Below are 24056 nucleotides of genomic sequence, written 5' to 3'. Positions count from 1 at the left end.
TTTAATTGACCTGTTGCACACATTCATAGCCGGTCATACAAAAAAAAATGTTCCCCATAGTGGTTTCAGCACAGCAGTGTAGCTTTTGAAAGGAAACAATGCAAAATGAAAACATTTAGGGTAGTAAATAGACTTAACAGAAATGGAGACATCCCATATTATTGGTCTAATCTGTGTTCAATCAACTTCTACAGTATTTTGCCTCTAACTTGTGTCAAGTGATTCATTAGATCAGGGGTGGCCAACGACGGCCACAGATCTGCAGAGTTTTTCTCTGATCAAACATACCTGAACAAGCTAATTAAGGTGTAAGAGTTACCAGAAATCTACAGGCAGGAGAGTTTGTATCAGTGTTAGAGCAAAACTCTGCAGGACTGTTGCTCTTCAGGGCTCTTAACATTGGGCCACCCCTGCAATAGATTAACACTATTTCAAAACTGTGCTTATTAACTGTGCTTCATTAAGAATGTGTGCTTAATCTCTGTTTTCATGAGGAGGTTTGTAAAGTTTTTAAATACCTATAGAGATGTTAGATGAAACATTTATCAGATGATTTATATGATTTACAGCAGGATTCCTTAAATCCAGCTCTGGTGTGAGCTTGATAAAAGCCAAGTCACAAAAATTTACCAAGTAAAAAAATGTTTTGGCCTGACTCTGAATGCAAACAGCCACTTCAGTGTCCATCTTTGTTCCACATTCCCCATCTACATTAAGTCACTTTCTTAGCTTCTTCCCAAAGAAAGGATAACACGAACATTATTTGCATATAGGCATCACAGTTGTCTGCCTATTCAAATGATTCGTGGAATGCCTACTCAAATGACAACCAAAAATATTGGGAGCAAAATAAATAACAGTATAATCAGACATTATTAGAAATAAAGGTAATACTTTAGAATAGGTCTGTTATTGATGAATAACTACACAGGAAAAAATGAGTAATGTATTAATAACACTATTACTTAATAAGAAACTCTGATTAATGAATTAGTGAGTAATAGTGCTTAGTGGAATGTGATAGTTCACTTTCTTTCACACTTCCCAGATGACTACTAAGAACTACTATTTACAGATTCATAATACATTTGAGTAATGCATAATATATCATGAATTATAGCCCATTAGTAATGACTCAAGTGTTACCTCTATAGCAAAGTTACAACTGATACAAAATGCAGCAACCAGAATACTAATGAAATTAAAAAGGAGAGAGCATATTACACAGCTTTTAACGGAATTACATTGGTTACCAGTTCATTGTAATTTTATTTAGTTACTCAGGTTTTTAAAATGCAATCTAAACATTTTTAAAATAATAAATCATTTTTCATAAAAATTTGACATCCAATTATTAATATTGTGTATAGATGTAAATTATCTGTTAGCTAACTCTGGTGCAATTACTATTAAGTGTGCATTGTCCCTGTAAAAAAAATAAAAAAATAAAAATATATATGCTAATAGTATAAGCATTACACCCGCAAATGAACCCCTTGGATATTTTTTCATCACTGAAATTCTACTACCAAACGTTGCAATATAACATTTCCCTAGAAACGTACTCCAGCATGTCCTAGATCTTCCCCGTGGAACAGTCCAGGAGGCATCCGAAAGAGATGCCTGAGCCATGTCAGCTGGCTCCTCTTGATGTGGAGGAGCAATGACTCTACTCTAAGCTCCTCTCAAGGGACCAACTTTCTCACCCTTTATCTAATGGCGAGCCCAGATGAAAACATAATCTGCAAAAAGCAGAGACGAAATCGCGTGATCCCCAAACCGGATATTCTCCGGCCCCTAGCTGTGCCTAGAAATTCTGACCATAAAAATTATGAACAGAACCGGTGTCAAAGGGCAGCCCTGCCGGAGTCCAACATGCACCGGGAATAAGTCTGACTTACTGCCGGCAATGATAACTACGCTCCTGCTCTGGTCGTACAGGGACCGAACAGCCCTAAGTAGGGGGCCCCAGACCCCATACTCCCAGAGCACCTTCCACAAGAAGCCATGAGTGACACGGTCGAATGCCTTCTCCAAATCCACAAAGCACATGTGGATTGGTTGGGAAAACTCCAATGAACCCTCCAAGACCCTGGAAAGGGTATAGAGCTGGGGAAGGTCCATCCGTTAGCTCAAGGATGAAATCAAATGGCATGGTCGAAAGGACTATTGCGTGTAAGCATTTCTGTTAAAAGCACTCAGTTTAGTGATATCGAATTTCAAATCTGACTCCATTAATAACTTTTATCTGACTCCAATTATATGTGACTTCGTTCAATTTGTTACGTTTGTAACTTAACAGCTGATCATAATTTTAGTTGTGATTTAATTTAGATTGTTGATTTCTCTTAGTATCTCTTATATTCAAATATTCGTTCCTCTGAGCGACACGGAGGATAATGCTCGCAAAATTAATGAATGAATGAATACATTACCTTACGGATGCAAATTAGTCAGTTCTGTTATTATAGAGGATTGCAGAGAGTGAGCTATTTTACCTTTTAGTGGGTCGCATATGCTTAATCATAACAACAAGTGTAATTTGAACCATAGTCACGAGAGCTGCTAGTTATTAATAACAGTGACAGTCAGAAATCAGATTGCCCTTCATGTTCCAGTTCATGGGGTCCTCTGTATGAATCTGCCCTGACAGAAAGATTTGCAGAAACTCCTACAAACTCGTCATACAACACTACTAAAATGATTGATTTCGGACTGATACAAGATGAATCAAGATTCACATTTATTTGGGCCAGACAGAGCTTAAGAAACATAATTAAAAAACACAAAACCTGGTACACAACTGTCAGCATAAAAATATAAAATAGAATTATAAAGTAATATGAAAAATGGTTCAGAGTCATGATATCTGGCACAATGCATACCATGTGTGTGAGTGCCACTAGGACACAGACACAACATGGCATGGGGGTTCTGGCTACAGAATGTTCCCAAATGGCAGCTCTGCTACCCTTCCTTAAATATTCAGACTAGAACAAAGGACTGTAAACATTTGCAACACAACACCTGGTTCCGGGGGAGAGGTGTTATATATCTTTGAAGAGACCACTCAAAGAGGAGCCCAGAATTCTCAAACAAAGACTACAATGAAATTGAGACAAATTTACCAATCACTGAGACCTTTAAAAAGACACCAAACATGAAAGGAATAAAACAATATATTCACAAAATACATCATATGTAGTATATTTGCATTCTGTGACTTGAAACAGGGAAAGGGAAAAGGGGCAGGGCAGTCATACTTTCTGTGAGATCTTTTCTCCAGAATAGTGAGTTTTATTGCTTTATTGCAGGGCGCTGGATCTCAGCTTTTGTCTAAGCAGTAAGACCCATTCTTACACTGGTCCAGTGTTCCACCATCGGGACAATAACCACACTGTTCCTCCTGAATCTAAGGTTCCACTATCGGTCGAATTGTCCTCTTCAGTACCCTGACATTGACTTTCCCGGGGAGGCTGTGAAGTGTGATCCCCTATAGTCGGAACACACCCTCTGGTCCCCCTTCTTGAAAAGAGGGATCACCAACCCAGTCTACCAGTCCAGAGGCACTGTCCCCAACTGCCACGCGATGCTGCAAAGGTGTGTCAGCCAAGACAAGCCCCACAACATTCAAAAACTTGAGGTACTCAGGGCGGATCCCATCCACCCCCAGTGCCTTGCCACAGAGTGTTTAACTGTTTAACTACCTCAGTGCCTTCAGATTAAGTGATGGATAAGTCCACCTCCAAGCCCTCGGCCTCTGCCTCCTCATTGGAAAACGAGTCGGAAAGATTTATGTATTTATAGTTAATATAATAGGGACAGATACAGTAAACATAGATTATCTTCTTTAAGCAATCCCATGCCAGTATCATAGGGTTTAAAAAGGTACCTCATAGTATTCCTCAAAGTATTCCTTCCACCATCCGACGATATCCTCAGTTGGGTTCAAGATCTCCCCACCTCCACTGTAGTCTGGTAGGATCAGTGTGAGATCCAGTCGAAGCTCTGCCAAAAATCTCTCTGACAGGACTTGGCTAAACATTCCCAACAGACCCTCGCAGTACGTTTGGGTATGTCGAGTCTGTCCAGCTTCCGCCCCCGCCATCAGATCCAACTCACCACCAGGTGGTGATCAGTTGACAACACCCCGCCCCTCTCTTCACCCGAGTGTCCAAGAAATATGGCCGGAGGTCAGATGAGATAACCACAAAGTTAATCATCGATCTCCGGTTTAGGTCATCCTGGTGCCATGTGCACTGATGGAGACCCTTAAGCTTGAACATGGTGTTCGTTATGGACAAGCTGTGACTAGCAAAGAAATCCAATAACAGAACACAACTCAAGTTCAGATCAGGGGGGCCATTCCTCCCAATCTCGCCCCTACAGTACCCCAGCAGAAAGGCAGAGTCTTCAGTCGGAGCACTTTCCAGCAGCCCTCCCAGAGACTCCAAGAGGACCGGGTACTCTACACTGCCTTTTGGCCTGTAGGCATATATGACAGTGAGAGACCTGTCCCTGACCTGACGGCACAACTCTAGTGTTCACCAGGGGGAATGCCAACACATGGCAGCTGAGCTGGGGCGCTATAAGTAAACCCACAACAGCCCGCCGCCTCTCACCATGGGCAACTCCAGAGTGGTGGAGTCCAGCCTCTCTCAAGAAGTGTGATTCCAGAGCCTGAGCTGAGCCCAACTACCTCTAGTCATTACCTCTCAATTTCCCACAGAAGCTCAGGTTCCTTCCCTGCCAGAGAGGTGACGTTCCATGTCCCTAGAGCCAGTTTCAGTGTCCAGATATCGGGCCCTCGCCCTCGACTGCTGCCTGATCCACTATGCACTGGCCCCTTATGATCCCTCCTGTAGGTGATGAGCTAAGGGAGCAGGCCTGGCCCCGGTTCTGGCACCAAGGTGGGGCCCTGGCTGCACCAATACGGCCGATGTCTCTGTCTTTATTTTTTAATCTTCATAATAGGGTTTTGAACTGCTCTTTGTCTGGCCAATCACCATGGACCTGTTTTCCTTGGGAGATCCTACCAGGGGCATATAGCGCCGGACAACATAGCTCCTAGGATCATTCGGGTACTCAAACCCCTCCACCAGGATAAGGTGAAAGTTCACCTTTGTTAGCCACAGCTAAATACAGCCACATAAATTCGATCTTCACACAAAAATTCCCCATGTGGGCAGGCAAATATAAATTATATTATATAAATTGTACTTATTTTGGAAATTAAACATGAATATCTCTCAATAAATGCCATAATTAATGAGAATAAAACTTTCACTTTAGTATAGGGGGTCGAATTGCCTTTATTAGTACTGTATTAATACTAGTTGGCCTTAATTATTGTCTTATTCTGGTAAGTAAATGTGCAAAACTCTCATTAAGTTGTAAATAATAGCTAATATGCTCATTCTATAATGCTAAGTTAATCATTAATTACTATTGTGTCCATGCTTAACTAGTCCATAATTGTAAACAAGCAAATCATTAATTACTAGTTTAACTAATGCATAATTTTGGACCCTAAAAATGTTATATTAATCATTAATTAATGCTTAACTAGTGCATTATTCCGGACTCTTAAAATAAAGTGTTACCATTTTCGGTAACCTTTTCTGATTTCTGCTTCTTTGTATTTTGTCTATGTGACTTCCAGTAATGTTTTGGACATTGATTCAGTCAAATCTCTGTATCTAGTTTGTTTCTGCTAACAGGTGCTCTAAGGGCAGATTTCCAATCACAGCTTTTGCATACAGCAGACTTAACAATGAGAAATTTGCAAATAAAATTATTTAATTTGTTAAATATTTAAGTACTACTTCAGTCATTTTATTCTCTGTTGACCTGTTATGATTAAATGTACAATTCAATAATTCAATTAGCTGTATTTAAGTGTATTTGAGTCTACTTGTTGATTATAAAAATAGCATAGGCCTGGATAAAACTTAACAGGAAATGTTTTGACTTGCAAATATATAAATGATTTGCCCATACTTTGAATATCAGGTAGGAGCACTTCTCAAATTTTGCATGGTTGCAAAGCACCTTTATAAACATATAACAAAAGTAGTTTTGTAACCGTCTGCTTCTGGAAATTAGTGAAGAACAATAGGAGAGCGCTGGATTGGGTCTACATACAGAATGTATTTTTGTATAGACAGGCTTATATTACAGCTTCAGATCACACATCAGTAACACACAAAGACAGAAAAGGGAAAAAAAGAGAGGACAGAAACTGAGAAAATGCAGTAACCCATACACTTAAACTTAAAAACACGAAAATATTGTTTGTCATTGTAGACCTGCATAGAGTGAAAGACATATGGACAGGCCGCGACGACAGCTTACACACCAGTAACACTGCCAACAAAAATAACATTCCCAAATATACTAAACCACAACAATGAAATATGTATGTTAAATATATAGGATCTTACACCTGTGATAACAAAAGTAAATGTTTGCAATTATAGAGTAAACAACATATATTCAGTTAGAAATGTTTGGAAAATCACGTACCTAATCAGAAGTTTTATTCCTGATGCACTCCAATGCACCTTCTGCATACAATTTTCCTGTAAATGGTACATTAATGGCCCGTTGCACTTTAAAATGTGGACTGCAGCCCTTTAAAAATATGAAAGGTCAAAATATGATGAATTATTAAACCAATTATTTAAATCATCCTGACCCGTCCTCAAAAATTATACATATTTGAAAAGTTAAAATGTTCAATAAATTCAGAAACGTTAACTGCATGAAAAGTAATTCATTTAAATTCAGGTGTCACATTTAAACCTGCAGCGTAATGTGAGACTGCCAAATCATTTAATGTTGTGTCTGCTTACTTTATTTCTTCAACAGCTCCAAGTTAAATGCACTTTTTTGTTCTACACAAGCTGTTTTGAATTAATTTTCATGCAGCTTACTGCTCCCATATTGAGACTTTTCTGTTCAGTTTACAGTATTTATTTCATATCAGTTGTCCTGTCACTGATGGAAAAATCGGTTTGCTGCGTGGTGGTGTAACTGGTAAAGCGAGTGCACTTGTGTGTCAGGGACCCAGGTTCGATGCCAGTCTGTACTGGTTCCTACATTCAAAAAAAAAAAAAATCTCAGAAAAAAGGCAACTTCTTAAACTGTGCCGTTATTTATAAAGATTACTTTATTGTAGTATATTTGAAGGACACTATAATGATGCCATTAGCACACTTCAAGCCATTGCAATGTGTTTTAAAATCACTAAAAGTTTGTTATCAGTATGATATTAATGAACGTTCAACACTCTTACAGTGAATTGCAATTGTAAATTCACAAAAATACATTTGAGTTTTATGCTGAGTGAATTCTGCTTTTCAAAACTAAAACACAAGAGTATATTTAAATCGTACTTATGTATACTTAGAATAGTTCCACTTTAGTTCAGAAAAGTATACACTTTAGCACTGTACAACTAAAATGCATTTAGTACATTCAATTTACCAGAATTTAAGTATACCCAGATATGGTGTGTCACAAATACATTTAGTCCTAAAGTCCATACGAATAAATTGTGCTTAAGAATACTATTTTTTAACTTGGTATAGACTATTTTGATATTACTAATTATTAAAGATTAATCTCATAGCTTGCTCACTTGTTTATACATGGAATTGAAAGATGATTTATTTAAATAATAATATAATACCCTGGTTGGTTTTGTGTGTGTGTGTGTGTGTGTGTGTGTGTGTGTGTGTGTGTGTGTGTGTGTGTGTGTGTGTGTGTGTGTGTGTGTGTGTGTGTGTGTGTGTGAAAAATATTTCAATTCCAGTCGGAGGAAATTTAGGAAAGGAGGAGGAGAAATATGGGAACGGAGGAGGAGAAATATGATCATGTGACACGACTGACTGAAGTCACATCGATATGTAAAGCTGAACTTTTGCATCATTCATTCTTTATCTCTTTTTCTCTCCCCCAGGAACAACTTTCATCCAATACTCAAATAAAAGCAGAGAGAATCGAGAAGTGAACATGAAGGTTTTCTTCAGGACTCTGTCTCTTTTACTGGGTAAGTGAGACATCTTTTCTAATATCTTGGGCGTTTCTGAAAGATGAGTCTGGAAACAGAATGTAGATCACTAACAGAAATAACTCATAACACTGAATATTACACAATCAACATTTTCTGCTTAAAGCGTAAATCTAACAAAATATACATTTTACTTTTTTGTTTTAAATAGAGAATATGAGTTTGAACTGAGATTGCGTTGTTTTAACGATTAATAGTGCAGCTCTAACTGTACTAAGGAAATATGGATTCAATAAAATGACATGATGAAGGAATATATATATATATATATATATATATATATATATATATATATATATATAGCAATGTTTCTTGTTTTCTTGCAAATGTTTTGTGCTCCCCTGTGTGAGAAAATACAAAAGCATTGAAATATTATATATATATATATATTATAAATATATATAAATTTAAGTCTACTATATATATTATAAAATTATATAAATTTAAGTCTACTAATACTGCCCATCATTCTGTGTTTCTCATTTTAAGGGTTTTTCTCAGTTCAGATTGAGGCTGATGTAAAAGAAGGTGAGATTCACGAATTAAACATTATTATATCTTATGTTAGTTTGTTTGTGATAGATGCCAGTTTGAAAGTGTTAAATAAGCATTATTCCTGAAAATGCTTATTTTATTTCAGTTAGAATTGGCTGCTGTTCAATTCATTCCATCAAAGTCAACCGAGAAATCACAAATAAAAAGTTTGCAACTGGGCAGCAGGATGTGTGTAAAAAGAGCTTGTGATTTAGTCCTGCAGATGTTGTTCATGTATGGGAGTGTTTATGAAATATTGAATATCCACCCACCTACTGTAATAACACCTCATCGACTCCCGATCATCGGCTGTGAGCTTATTTTAAGCTGTTTGAAATCTGTGGCGTTGTTCCCGTCGAGTGAAAGAGCAGAAATTAGCAACAGTCAATGAACCTGCAAATGAGAAAAAAGTAGAAGAGGATATAAAAAATTTAAAATGTTTACAGTAATGTTCACCACCAACATTGTCTTATCGCATTTTCCTCTTGCCATAACAAACAGTTACAGCAGCCAGAAAAACTGGCATTAAAATATCAAGAGTCAAACTGCCCTACTAAAGCAAACACTGATCACCATAATGGTGACTTCAAACCAAGCTATTATTTTCAATGAAACATTAACATATACACACCTGTTAATTCTTAATAATTCTTCAGTTTCATTTGTATAGGACTTTACACAAACCGCATTGTTTTTTCCCTTGAACATATTCCAGTGAACGCAGCAGGATGGGGCACAGCCACCCAGTCGGCGGTATATTACGACTGGTATCCCCAAAAACTTCTGGATTTGAATCCCTCCACCTTTATGTATATACCAGAACAAACCAACCCGTGGTGGAGGCTGGATCTGCTGAAGGTGTACACCGTGAACAGAGTGGTCATCACTAACAGGCTAGACTGCTGCATCGGGAACATAAACGGGGCAGAGATTCGGGTCGGAAACGTTTCTTCAGATTCTCTCAGCAACCCCCTGTGAGTCTCTCTGATATACTCTTATTTACAGAGATTCTGTCAAGGGCTAAAATGATTCCTTGAGCAAGACAAATTACTACATTTGTGTGGCTATAATATGCTTCATTAATTTTTTTAATGAAACTAAAAAGAGGGAGAGTGGTGTTTTATCATATATTTTGTTTTATTGTAGACTAAAGTAAACATATAGCCTATAGTCCTACACTTTCAGTGACACTATCCAGAACGCTGCTGTTATCAGCCTGACTTGACTTGTGTCCTGCCGTCCTCGGGCGTTCGTTCTCCAGTCGAACTTGGCAAGTCTGAATTACAAGGATGCAAGTCAGAAGTTTGCGTATTTGGTATTGAGAAACGTATATCCTAGGCTTTAATAAAACGAAATATGTCATAAAACATGAGCTGCCTTCTTTTCATAAAATAAATAAAATAAATCTTAAACATATTATTTCCCCATAAATGTGGTTCAGACAACTCATACCTTGATTGTGCATATATTTATAACAAAACGAAATATAAAACACAACCCTGCCTCTTATCTCATGTTTCTGATATCTGATGTTTAACCACACCAGAGTCAGCGGCAGACGTCAGAAGGTCTAGCCGAGAACAGGCTGCTCTCGGCGGGTTAATGAGCGCTGAGCACCCGTGGATCGATCTCACAAAACGGCAGATAAAATTGCCAAATATACGCTCTCTTTATAAATAAACCACATATTTAATCATTAAACAAGTACATTCTCACCTGAAAAAGTCTTAAAACTAATTTTTTTTGACACATTAACAGTAGTATGTTTAAATTACGTGGGGTTTCTCATCCGCTACTGACGCTTTGGTGGTCGGTGCGAGATGCATTACGGGATGTCTCCTCTCAATGCAACCTCGATAAAAGGGGCGGATCAAGGACACATCCAGGGATTTTAACTGTAGCCAGCTTGGCTAGATGTGAACTTTGAACTGGAACAGTACTTTAACTGGAAAAGTACAGACAAGTACGCATATTGAGAAACGGCCAAAATCTACAGGAAACACGACACAGAGACAATACACAGAGAACTACAACATAAAAGTCCCACAGTGCCAGCAACAGATATGACGGTCCAGAACCAGTCATGGAGGGAAGTGGAACGGCAGTGGAACGGGGAGGGATGGAGGGTCAGGAATGCAAAGTGAAAGCAGGATAGGAACTGGGGCAGGAGGCCAGGGCAAAGTACACAACCAGAGAGAATACTGTCCTGAAAAAAAGTTTGTGCAAAAAGATTGGTCATTTTGCTGTGGTCTGCCACACTAAGACATAAAAAAAGCAAAAAGTGACATCTTATGAAGTGGTAGGATGCACCCATTCCACCATAGACTATCAACATTCTCATGGACAAATAATTAATTTCAAAATCCACTGAGCAAAACATATGCACAATCCTGGTGGCAAGCTGGAGTGCATGGGCCAACTGAGAGCAACAGTGTAAAAAAAATAATTTTACCTGACTGGGTTGCCAACTCTCGCACATTTGGCGTGAGACGCACGCTTTCAGGGTCCGTCCCACACTCTCACTCTGCCCAGCTTAATCTCACGCCATATCTGCTTTTGATATTAAACAAAGCTAAGCTACTAAGTTTAATTGCAAAATTCAAACAATAAATAGCGTTTTGGCGCTAATGTGGCATAATGTTAAAGCCATAGGCGTTGAAAAACAGAGTTGCGACATGATCTCATCTCCCGGCGGCGCACGCTGGTCCCGGGCTCATGGAGCGCTCAATACTTCTAGTGCTGTGTCAATGCATTTGAATGGCTTAAGTGGACACACAACACTTTCACTATACAGATGTTTGCAGCAAGTTTTGGTAAACAATGCAGCATAGTGTGCATTGATTATTAAGTCAACCATATTTACAGGATAGTTTTAGTATGGAGAGTGATAGAGATGCAACATTAACATCAATGTTATTCTTGTATTTAGCCCTCAGGTATTCCTTACTAATTGGTAACCCTCATACTCATTGATGGTCAAATGTGACCATACACCGTAACTATTTTTCAATTAAATAAATGTTCTATATTTTAGTTCAGTAATATTTATTGAATATTTTGAGGAGATATTTTGGTACTAAATACTATTTGTGCAATAATTCTTGTCAATTAATGACCACTTAAAATATTTTTCTTCTAATAGTTGTATTATTTATATTACAATTGGTGTAGTAATGAAGATTAAAAGAGAGAATTCCAATTCAAAGAGGCAAATCAGAGCCATTTTGTGGCTAAAAATAATAATGTTCATCTCTAATGCCATTACCAAGTAGGTGCCTTATGGCTCTTTAATAAATATACATGCATCTAATCTAGTTGCTCCAAAAAGTATTGCAGTCTTGCATTTTAATAAATATTTAGATATGATGAAACAATAGATTTTTTTAAATGTGAAATTTTTAAATGTTAATAACTTGCATCCTCATATTTTTTTAATGAATAATTATACTTATATAAGCACACACAAGTGAATATTAATGAATGTGAGCACATAATTTGATCCATGAAAAGTTTAAAATAGTTCAAAAGTTGGTAACCCTGGCTTGATGAACGCATAAGTGTTGAGAGGAACTCATGTTGGAAATCTGCTGGGATGCAGTACTGCTATTTAAACGGGGATGATAAAAAGAATAGATGAAATAAAAGAGTGTGTGCTTGGCTCTTTGGGACTGATGTGAACCAGTTAAAATAATATTTAAATGTTCAGCAGAGCCATACAGTGTTCATGTAGCTCGTAGAGAAACAATCATAGACAGTAAAAGAAATGGACGGAGCGTTCCCATTGACGCCAACGGCGAAAGAATGAAGTCAACCTAGGGGCACTCACTTCCTGATGGCTGAGCGAACTGCGCAGGCTCAGACTAAGCTTGACGACGTAGATGTGACGTGAGCCTCCTGTCTGACAGCTGTGAGTCTTCTAGTAGATGTGGAAAGCGAAATCTGAATCACGTTGTTTAAATATTTTCTCCCGCTGCTTTTGGCTCACTATGGGCTTCTCCCCATTCTTCCCCCTTGACTTTATCAGACTAGTCTCCAGGACATGTCTCCACGTCCCCCCGACTGTCTCATAGACAGTAAAAGATTGCCTGCGAGCGTCTCCTCAGGTCTATACGGTAATTTCTCAACTGTGCGACAGGGTCGCGTTGGTTATGACGCAATCATTAGCCTATTTTTACAAAAACAGCTTCTGCGGGGCGATAGTGTAAGATACAAGGTAATGGAGCCTTTTATACATTGTCGTGTTTCTTTAGAAATAAACAATGGACAAATGGAGTCTTTAAACGTCTCAGATGCAAAGTTATTCACTGTCAAAGTGACTCAAAAATGAATGGGAGTCAATGGGATGCTAACAGCAGGTGATGGTTTGGTTAGCAATGGCAGCCCCTAGGGGTGGAACGCTTTCCGAGCGCTAGATTACCCCCTTGGAAACAATCCCAATGCTTATGAAGGTTACACAGGAACTGGATAGAATGGAGTGGCTGGGTGTGATTGAAGAAGTTTCAGAGCCCACCTCATAGTGTACCCCAGTGGTGCCAGTCACTAAATCGAATGGAGACAATTCCAATGCGTCTGCCTCAAACAATTGAACGAAGCTGTCATTTGTGAAAAGTATGTTCTGACATCTTTGGATGACATCCCCTCTAAATATGCTGCAACTGGGCTTTTTCAGCAAGTCAGCAGGGTTTCTCTTGCATGGTTGAAGAATTATGATTCAATTGAGATGAGAGATTAAGTATTTTTTCACATTCACAAAGGCCACCGCATGGACTTACCAAGTGTTGCGTGCAGGCTTGCCTATCAGTATGGTGGTCAATGCTAGCTGTGTCAGATTAATAGGCCAACTCAACAAATGGAGCTATTGTTGGTGACAAAATTACTCCAGGTCCATGGAGACACCTTGTGGTAGATCTCTGCGAAGAAGGTGGCCATCAATACCTTGTAGTAATAGACTATTACTTAAACTTTATTGAAATGGCAAACCTGATGGACATCACAAATAGGAGAGTAATTGGCAAATTAAAGAGAGTATGTTCACAAGTTTTGGCATTCCTGGAAGGCTGTGTTCTGACAGCAGTCAACCGTTCATGTCAGTTATGTTTAAGACATTTGCAGAACAGTACAGCTTTGTTCACACGCCGTCCATGCAGAACTACAGTGCCAGTGATGGCAAGTAGCTTTGCCCCAAAAAGGCCTGACGTGAAAAGAGTGAATGCTAAGGATTACAGAGTGAAGGAATCTTACAGAGACTTTTTCAATCGACAGCATAGTACTAGATCCTTATCGCCTTACGTCCTGGGGACTCCATGCACCTAAAGTTGGATGGTGAAAATTAGTGGATGACAAAAGACATCGTAAGTCACCAAGCTGAATAGCCGAAGTCATACTATGTGGCAACTATCCATGGAGAACTTGAAAAAGATTTACCTGACTGTACAACAGATGCTGAGGGAGGTAACCTGCCCTTGGTGTAAGCAATCACCTGAGGCAAAATATCCGTTCCTTTATTAGAACCGGCTGCCGATGTGCCTCGTACTCCACAACACAGTGTTGCCTTAAATGACACGTTGTGGGCACATAATAAGAAAGTCTTTGCACTACCAGTCATAATACAGATTTACAAAGCAGAAACAACCAGAATGTTTTTTTTTTTCTTTCTTCTTGGTGTTGTTTGACAAATGCATCACAGAGACTTTATTTGTGGAAATATTAATTTGCATAATGTTTTAAATGTATGATGTTCACAGCAGTGGAACTGAACTTGTGTTCTAATTTTGTTTGTTAAAAAGTTTATATACTTTACCCAAAAAGGGGAGATGTGATGTATAAAATTTGATTTAATAACAAGCTTTCTCACTGATCGTATGAGAAAGTGTTATGCCGGGTTCACACTACTCGATTATAGGTTTTGTTTAGGTTTTGATCATAGGCAAATCGGTGCCCGTGCACGCAAAGGGGACAATTAGGCAGTGTGAATGATCAAAGAAGCGATCAAAGAGAATCACTGGTGAGTCACAGAAGCCAATGAGATATTTGGCATGCTAAATGTCTGGACCTGTTGGCGATTCAAAATTCTGCTGTGTGAAATGTGTTCTGACTGAAAATGACATTGGCAATGACCAAGAGCCAATGAGAGCAAAATACAGGGCAGCGGGAGGTTCAGGATTGACCCGCTGCAATAGCAGCACATTGCAAAATGATTTATTACCTCCCTCAAAATCTCTTTGCAGAACACAATCCTTTCTCCTGTGTCTCCTGTGTCAAAATTGTACTCTGGCATAATCATTTTTCTTTTTCTCCTTTTTGCTTCAAATCAGCGCACAGACAATTTGGAGTGCAAACTTTCTGTAGTTTATAATTTTAATAACAATTCCAGTCTCACATGAGAATTGAAGTCTGACGCACACATGATCTCATGTTGCTTACTTTTTACATTGCACGTGTGTTTGGTTGGAAAACTTGTGAGTTTATTTTCGATATTTTCTGAAACCGGGTCCCAGAGTGGATAAATCTGAAAACGGCAATCTTAAGTTTTCGTGTGTACAGCCGTGTATTTGTGTGTATTTCGTGTGTAATCCGTAAATTTTGCGAAACGGTTGTGTCATCACACTATTTTCGGCACGGTGAAATAGTTAAGGGATACACTACATCAATATCGCATCATTTAATTACCGTATCTGCATTATTGTAAGGGTAGGTTTAGGGTTGGTGTAGGCGTATTTATTGTTATTTTATCGTTAGATTTTCCCTCACCTCCTACCACTGCTATACCCCCTTCTAGCCACAACTCTTCTTCTCCGTTTTTAGTGTATTTCTGAGACAGAATTACAGTGCTACACACTGGCCTGGCATGTATACTACACCGTTTTGAGTGTTTTTCATTGCTCTCGTCTGGATGCAGATGGCTTTGTGTGGACGGGCCTAAGAGTCAAATGTCGTATTAGTTTAATACACAAGTTCACATTTACATCTGATTAAATAGAGTAAAGATTAAGCTTATTTGGCGTGCTGTCCGGAGGAGGGCTCCAGGCTCAGAATTTTGGCCTGAACCTAGAGTATCCCCCGTGATAGAGATAGTTTAGAACTAGACTGAATTGAATTATGGATTGTGTTGACATCTAATAAGAGTTTATTAAATCAAAGTGAGGAGATGGGGTTGAGGGATGCTAAAATCTGCCAACGTAACGAGGTAAACCTGCTGTGTATATACACCTCTTATAGTTGTTTAAATTGATTAACTTAATGTGCTCCACTTTTGTTTAATTAGGTTTAATTATTTGTATCCAGCGTCTGAGGGCAGTACAAGGTCTTTTTATTCAATGCAGACTGTGAACACATTCACAGCTCAGATTCACAGACTTAAGCCCTATTCGGACGGGATTAGATTAACATGGGGACATGGGGGTAAAGTCATTTTACCTCAGGACGTCTGTAATATTAATGGCCAATTCGCACGGGATAAGACATCTCAGTAAAACTAGCAGAAGTGGGAGGAGTAACTCGCTTTAGGCACCTCCTTGACGTCATGTGCGTACTTTCCTAGAGCTAAAATAAGTGTTGTGCCTCTAATAAGTGCTTTTGATCTTCTTTTTTTGCTTTAAATGATATGCGGAAAATACCGGACATTTTCCACAGATTTCCCACCACCTACAACGCAACCGAATGCTTCAAGCGCCTCCAAGTTCGCAAAATTCGCTTTTTTAAACTTTTAAACAGGAAATTACAGAATTTTACCATACATTTTTACATCAGGTCTATTCGAACGGGATTAGTTTTACCCGAGGTCATTTTTCCAGACCTTTTTACAGAATAGCTGTTGGTGTGATGTGTGGAGGCAGCAAGGTTCAGTTCCCAACCCCAGAGCTTCTTAACAAGAGAGAGACCTCAAGACAACTTGTGTGGAAAAAGAACAATGACTTTTATTTTCCAAATGGGAGGATTGAAGCTTCAAGAGGGGGAAAGGCCAAAACAACAAACATAAAACCTCTAACTAATCAGGAGAAAACTAACTAAACTCAAAAAGTAAAGAAAACAAAATACAACAGAAGTACGCAGACTCCCTAACTAACTTAAACAGGAGAAAACAGAATATAAAGAAATTGGCACCCACCTCTCTACTAATCCTTTCCCCAAATAATTAACAATATAAAAGTGATAAACAAATCACGGAAGCAAAACAAATACGTCCTTGGGACGTAACACTTGCACAGATCCTTATATACCAACAAGATGGGGCGGAGGTGCGCTATGTAAATTCCGTACATCCATGGTATTGTCATGCCATTGGCTCATTACGTAGAAATCAAAGACAATTGGCATCTAAATGAAACCCCACTCCATCAGTCACTGACGTAATGTCTCAATTTCCTCCTTCAGGACGTTTCTATGTGTATCAAGCTTAATAAAGCTTAGCAAACAATTGCGCATTTCAATTGCATTTGCAGCTTAGCTGCAAACAAAGAAAAAATAGCCATACTAATAATGAGCAAAACAATTAACTCTATTGTGTTTCTCCAGATGTGCTGTAATTTCTAGTATCCCAGCAGGAGCTTCCTACAGCTACTCGTGTAATAGGATGGAGGGACGATATGTATTTGTGGTTATTCCTGGAACCTGGAAGCTTCTTACTCTCTGTGACGTTGAAGTCTATGTGGTTTATCCAGGTAATTCATAACTACGTGATGTTAACCCTTTTTCATGGAAATGTTACTTTTTGAAGCCATTCTCTTTGCATTCAAGTGGTTTTAATATAGTGTGGAGTTCTAGTCTTGAACAAGACAGATCTGGTACAAATGCATTCTTAAAATAAAGTAAACATTTGTACAATAAAATATTTTTTGATACTGCTATTTTACAGGTAATTTGGCAATAGGAGGAAGCGCCACACAGTCATCAACCATTGGTAGCTGGATCGCTGAACAGGCCATTGATTTCAATCCAGGTGTTTACCCAAATCCATCATTAGTGTGCTCATCAACTGATATTCAGACTAACCCGTGGTGGAGGCTGGATCTGCATCATATTTACAGAGTTAGTAGAGTGGTCGTCACTAACAGACGAGACTATATGCCGGAACGAATAAATGGAGCGGAGATTCGCATCGGAAACTCTTTGGAGAACAACGGCAACAACAATACTATGTGAGACCCTCTTCAGTGACTTAATATCCACAGAAATCCCTGATTCCTCAAGGCTGAAAACACAAGTGCAGAAAGAATAAAGTCTAAATGAAGTTTTCTCTGTCTCTCTGTAGATGTGCTGTGATTTCTAGGATTCCAGCTGGTGTTTCGTCCACCTACATGTGTAACGATATGGAGGGTCGATATGTGAATCTGATCATTCCTGGAGATTCAAAGGTTCTCTCTCTGTGTGAGGTGGAGGTCTATGGAGAAGGTCTGAACAAACTAACTATGTTTAAATATGTCCATCCATGTATTATTGATTTCTTTATTGATCACACATGTGGTCAACACTAAACCATGTTCATCCTCACTGCAAATGAACCTGTGTTTAATGTTGTCTGATGTCAAATTTTTATTTACTTTGTATATTTCTGTTTAACCTTAAGTGACAGATTAATTTTTTCCATAATACTTTAGATATTATAGACACGCAGCCTTTGAACCCAAAAGCAAAAGATGTAATTATGGATTTTGGTATCCATAAAATGCATGATTATATGGTTATTTGCATTTATCTTTGTTTTCCCTGCTGTCTGTGGCCCATCCGAACCACTGATCTACTGTGTGTTTCAGGTCCTTATTTAAAGCAAACGTTTATGAAGCTCAAACTGAAGTCCAGCTCGAGTCTGTCTGATGCCGCAGCGAGAGCCCGGCTCCTGACACAGGTGAGAGAGAGAGAGAGAGAGAGAGAGAGAGAGAGAGAGAGAGAGAGAGAGAGAGAGAGAGAGAGAGAGAGAGAGAGAGAGAGAGAGAGAGAGAGAGAGAGAGAAATCTGAGCTCATTCATAGAGGTTTTAAGAGATGTGCTTGTTTCAGCTGGAATCGAATCTATCGGGAAGAGGGATTTCGAATGTGACTCTGAGTTGGTCTCAACAGCCCAAACAGGAAGTGATGCGGAAGGACACAGGGCCTGGTGAGTGTGTTCATACAAGAAACACTGGAAAACTGATCAAGAATGCTGATACATTAGAACATGCAATACAAAGCGCTTCTTCCTATTATCAAATTACAAAATTACAGTATCAAATGCATATACTACAAGTGAAACAACATATTTATGATGTAATGAACTTTTCTTTTACAGCTCAATGTGCTCAAAGAAAGAAGTGATGATGGGAAAACTTTTGGATCAGTTCTTCAGTTTCATTACTTGTATATTCCCTGTTCCTCAACGTTGATCATCATAAGTTGTTTGTGAAAATTGAAACTACAGATTCCTGAAAATGCTCAATCTCTGAAGTTGATTTAAAGAAATTTATATTGCATAAATTGCTATTATTAAACTTGATGTAACTATTTAAAGGCAGTGCTACTTTATTATTATTGTACTGTCCTTACGATGCGGGGCTCTGCAAGGCTAGACAGTGAGCTAACATGAAGAATGACTCCAATAATGCTTCAAGGTGTAACTTTTCTTGATTTAATTGGAATTCCTCTTTATATTGTAAAACAAAAAATATAGAGCACACAAAATACATATTTCAATATACATACGCACTAATAAAAAACGAAACACAAACATAAACTGCTGCCAGTAATTTACATATTTTTGAATGCAGCAATGACACTTTCAGAATATAAATGTACATGCTTCAAAGCATGGAAGTGTTCTTAATATGATAGTAATTATTTTTGATAACTTACAGACAATTAGTAACACAGGAACTGTGGGAAGAAACTAATTAGATGCATCATCTCTCAAGCCATGTGCTCTCGATGCTTCCTACTTTCAACTAAACAAAATGTCTGAACAGCCACTAGATGGCAGTGTTACTCAAACAATAACTTCAAAATAAAAGTTCTCAAAATCATAAGGAAGCACAATTATCATTAATATACTATTATAGTTTTTAACATTTTCAGTTTGTTTTGGTAATTTTATTATTTTTTATTTGTCTATATAGTTTATATTAATTAAATCAAATGCTTTTTTGAATTGTCAGAGGATTGTGCAGATATTAAATGCAATTTCTTAGCAATTATTTCACACATATTGTTTAAACAAATGACAATATTTCTCTATAGTATGTTACCCTTTCAATCTGAGTTGTATAAAAAAAAAGTTTAACAACAGTTTGGATTAAATATTACATGGGAAATGTAAAAAAAATAAAAAAAAATAAAAAAATTACAACTTGTCTTCTACTGCTTATTTGAATTTTGGGTAGCAACAGAATTTAAGTTTTACTTAAGTCAACTGATGCTAATGCAGTGTTTCTCAAACTTTTTCTGCCATTCCCCACTTTGGAGGTAGGGAAGGGCTCCGAGCCCCACCTGTCCCCAATCACCCCAACAAAATGGTAATTATCTAGGGTTTAAGTTTGCCTGATAACATTTATTTTATTAACATCACATTTAAACCTTTCATGCGTACAGTCAAAATATTTTAGCTGACTAAAAGTGTCAGCTGACTAGAGTGTGAGTTTTATTTTAAGGCAACGTTATTTTAGAACGTTTCACCTTAATGTTTATATGGCAATGCGTCATGTTTATCACGTGACTCACCACAACCAAAAAAACGCTGTATGACAGATGTATCGCTTTTATTACGTTATTGAACCGTTTGAACAAATGCACTGCAGTTCAGAGTCCTGTCAATTGGATTTACAGCACATATATTCATCAGCTTCTCCTGGAATAAGTGACCGGTGAACTGGGAGAAGAATCGAGCAAACTTTATAGTTACTTACACTATGTGTATCTGATATGAATAAAACATGTCAGCCAATTATATTTGAATGGATTGTTATTGCTGCTTCCATAGCCACTAGTGTGTATTCTACAAACTCTAACATTAAATTTATTGTTTTACTTGTACTTGTGTATTTAAATGTTACCTATTAAATTAAACCTAAAATAAACAGTAAGTGGTTGAAAACTGCATGATGTATGAGCTGAGCGCGTCCGCATTTGGCTCAGTGCCAGCCGAAGCACGTCCCACCGTTTAATTCTGGCAGTGATGTCACGTCACTGAACATTCTAAATCCCATATGTGGGTCCGTACTCTCAGGGGCATAGACATAAAAATCCCATGTGGGACCGCTCAAAAGGTTAATAGAGATGGGCACAAAAAATTAACACATTTCCTCCTGTTTGTCGCGCCCCACTTGTCATGTCTCTATTCCCCACCAGTGGGGCGCGCCCCACACTTTGAGAAACGCTGTGCTAATGCAATGAACTTAAAGCACAGGATTGTGAATTTGGAGAATTTACCAAGTCATTTTAAAGGGGAAGAATTGTTTGTGGCAATACAGACTTACGGGAACCCGATTTAACCCTATAGAGGGCAGTGGATATTTGCCGAGCCAGTGAAGGAACTCAAAACCAGTTTAAATGTCTGGAAAAAGAAACAGAAACTTCTGTGCACAAAATCCACAAGAAAAGTAACATAAAAAGGAGAAAAGAAGACAAAGATAGATGTGTATATAAAAGCCAAAAATTATGCAAAGAAGTGCATGAGTCACGCACAAACAGATAAACCATGTAGAATTAATGGAAATGGTCAAGGCGATGAAATGTTTATTGGAACCATTGAGATGAAGGATAATTAACTGTGTAAAAAAAAGTGACAAAGAAAGAACTGCAAACTGGAGTGGAACAGTGGACTGAAACCCTCGAGGTAAACAACCAGAAGCTGATCGTAAAGTTAGACACAGGTGCAGACTGTCTAATCTTACACGGTGTGTTAATAGGCCAGAGGAGAACTGGCACCCCGACTGAGTCTGGTTTCTCTAAGGTTTATTTTTCTCCATCACGCCTTGATGGAGTTTTGGTTCCTTGCCACTGTCGCCTTTGGCTTGGCTTGCTCAGTTGGGGACACTAAAAGTATGATTAAAGTTATTCAACTAATTATACAAAAAAATTATGAATTAGGTTTTATTTAATTCTATAAACTATAATACTGATATGCCAACATTGTCGCTATATGATAAATTAAAATACGCTGATAACATCACTGTTTTCTCCAGTACGACTGTACAGCCAAATCTAATTTTGTTGCAATATTGTCCTGTTTGACACTGTGAAGCTGCTTTGACACAATCGTGATTGTAAAAGCGCTATATAAATAAAGTTGATTGATTGATTGCTATCAGTGAGAGAAGCGGATGCTTTAAAGATCGACAGAAATTACAAGAGAAAATCACGATGTAAACTAGTGACGCATTCAGGACACAAGATGTCGCCCCTTGAAAAGTATGATGTAGAACCCAACAATATTAGAACCCAACAAAATTAGGATCTGCATAGTCCCTCGAGATCTAAACAGAGCAACACAAAGGCAATACTATCCTCTTAAAATACTAGGCATCTGATATGTATTTTTAAATACATATACAATAAATGTGGCTACTTGTTGGAGCACATCTGATCTGTTCAGGAAGCTGGTTCAGCTGCGGCTGGCATAATAGCTAAAGGCAGACTCTCCTTGCTTTGAGTGAACTCTTGGTATTTCTAACTGACTTGATCCTGCTGATCTGAGTGATCTGTTGGGTTTGTATCTAATCAGCATATCTGCGATGTATTGAGGTCCTAGGTCATTGAGTGATATATAAACAAGTAATAGTACTTTAAAATCGATCCTAAATGTAACTGGAAGCCAGTGTAAAGACCTGAGGACTGGTGTGATATGGTCATATTTTCTGCTTCTGCTCAGCGTTCTGTATGAGCTGCAGCGGTCTAATGGTATGACTTAAAACTTTTTTTCTTCACAAACCAGGTATAAATGTAATTTTCTCAAAACTACAAACTTTTACACACATGCTCCTTATATATTATTGTAGCAGAGTTGGTGCTGAGCTCAGAGTAATCAGACTTTAGTAAGAGAAATAAGCACAAATGTCAAAACACCTCAGTGTTCACAGGGTTAATGTGAACACAGCCCATTGCAAACAGCCTTGTAATTTGCTTCAACCTTTACAAATTTTATGAATGATTATTTTATGGAAGAGTCAAGCAGTGTGTAAGGAATTGGAAGCAGGCAGTGTACAGCTTTTTGGAGCGTCAATTTAACTTGTTTGGGATTAAACTGGGATTTAATTTACACTACTCCCAAGCAGAGAAACAGAGAGCTTGAGAAGCACACACACACAAACACACTGCATCCCAATTTGCATACTATCCATACTAAATAGTATTCGGAAATTAGTATGTCCCAAATCGTAGTATGCTGAAAAGAGTATTCCAAAGATACCCGGATGGTTTACTATACCGGTCCGAATCTGAAGTGCGGATAGACACACACTCTAACGGCTGATATTACCCACAACCCACTGCGAATTGGATGAGGATTCAATTAGAACTACACACGTGAATAAAAAGCGTTAAAAAACTACAAACATGATGGATGTGTGAGTCTGACGTTTAAGTAGAGAGCTTTAGGTAAAGGTTTGAGTGATCAATTCTGCTTATGAAGTGCACATGTGTGATAGGTGACAAAAAATGCAAACTTAGAGCAGAAATAAATGCATCCAGACAGAGCAAGCTAGAGTTTTGCATTGTAAGATCGCCTACAGTGGTTCAGACTTCAGGGTTTCCGTACGAATAAAGAAACGCTATTGTAACTGCGCTCTCTTCTCTTTGTCGAGAATAAGAGATAGAAAGATAGACAAAGAGAAGAGAGCAAAGAAGGCCCCTAGAAGCGACAGCCAGAGAGAAAAAGCCCCAGAGCAACAGTTGCAATCTTCTTTTATCTATCTCTTGACCATGTGACTGAAACCCTGACCAATCAGACCAAACTTCCCCCACTGTACTACAGATGTGGCACACATTTGGCCTACAGGCCCTCAACATCTCTTTGGCCCCGTCCACACGGAGACGCGTTTAGCTGTATATGTAACCCCTACTGTTCGGACCGGGACTCGAACCCGGGTCTGCCGGCATGATAGTTGAACGCTTTAACAAGGAGGCTAAAGGCTGCAGCCTCTAGCGTCAGTCGCTAGAGGTCAGAGGAGTGAGGTTTACTCGCACAGCAACTACTACTAGCTGGCCTCTGTTACACTCACCCCCCTAAACCTCACTCCCATCCGGGTCACGGCACCAATGTAACCCCTACTGTTCGGACCAGGACTCGAACCCGGGTCTGCCGGCATGAGAGTCGAACGCTTTAACAAGGAGGCTAAAGGCTGCAACCTCTAGCGTCAGTCGCTAGAGCGTCTCTTGAGGTCAGAGGAGTGAGGTTTACTCGCACAGCAACTACTACTAGCTGGCCTCTGTTACATATACGTATAAATTTTGTACCGTATCAGCGTTTCGTCCTCACGGATCCGCCGT

At 38.7% G+C, this 24056-nt stretch overlaps 1 protein-coding gene across 1 annotated transcript; it reads left to right on the top strand.

The window, feature by feature from the left end:
• Window positions 1–7969: 7969 nt before the first annotated feature.
• On the top strand, window positions 7970–19360 carry LOC137081375 (uncharacterized). The gene is made up of 9 exons (XM_067447646.1): window positions 7970–8053; window positions 8564–8602; window positions 9324–9582; window positions 17123–17256; window positions 17445–17745; window positions 17859–17998; window positions 18361–18452; window positions 18603–18699; window positions 18871–19360. Exons 1-9 carry the CDS (start codon window positions 8017–8019, stop codon window positions 18894–18896), a joined length of 1125 nt encoding a protein of 374 aa, XP_067303747.1. The 5' UTR covers window positions 7970–8016; the 3' UTR covers window positions 18897–19360.
• Window positions 19361–24056: the final 4696 nt, after the last annotated feature.

The sequence above is a fragment of the Pseudorasbora parva genome, chromosome 1 (assembly GCF_024679245.1).
Source record: "Pseudorasbora parva isolate DD20220531a chromosome 1, ASM2467924v1, whole genome shotgun sequence".
In the NCBI taxonomy this organism is placed as follows: domain Eukaryota; kingdom Metazoa; phylum Chordata; class Actinopteri; order Cypriniformes; family Gobionidae; genus Pseudorasbora; species Pseudorasbora parva.
The sequence above is the reverse complement of the archived record's forward strand: the minus strand, read 5'-3'. Positions and strand labels throughout refer to the sequence as shown.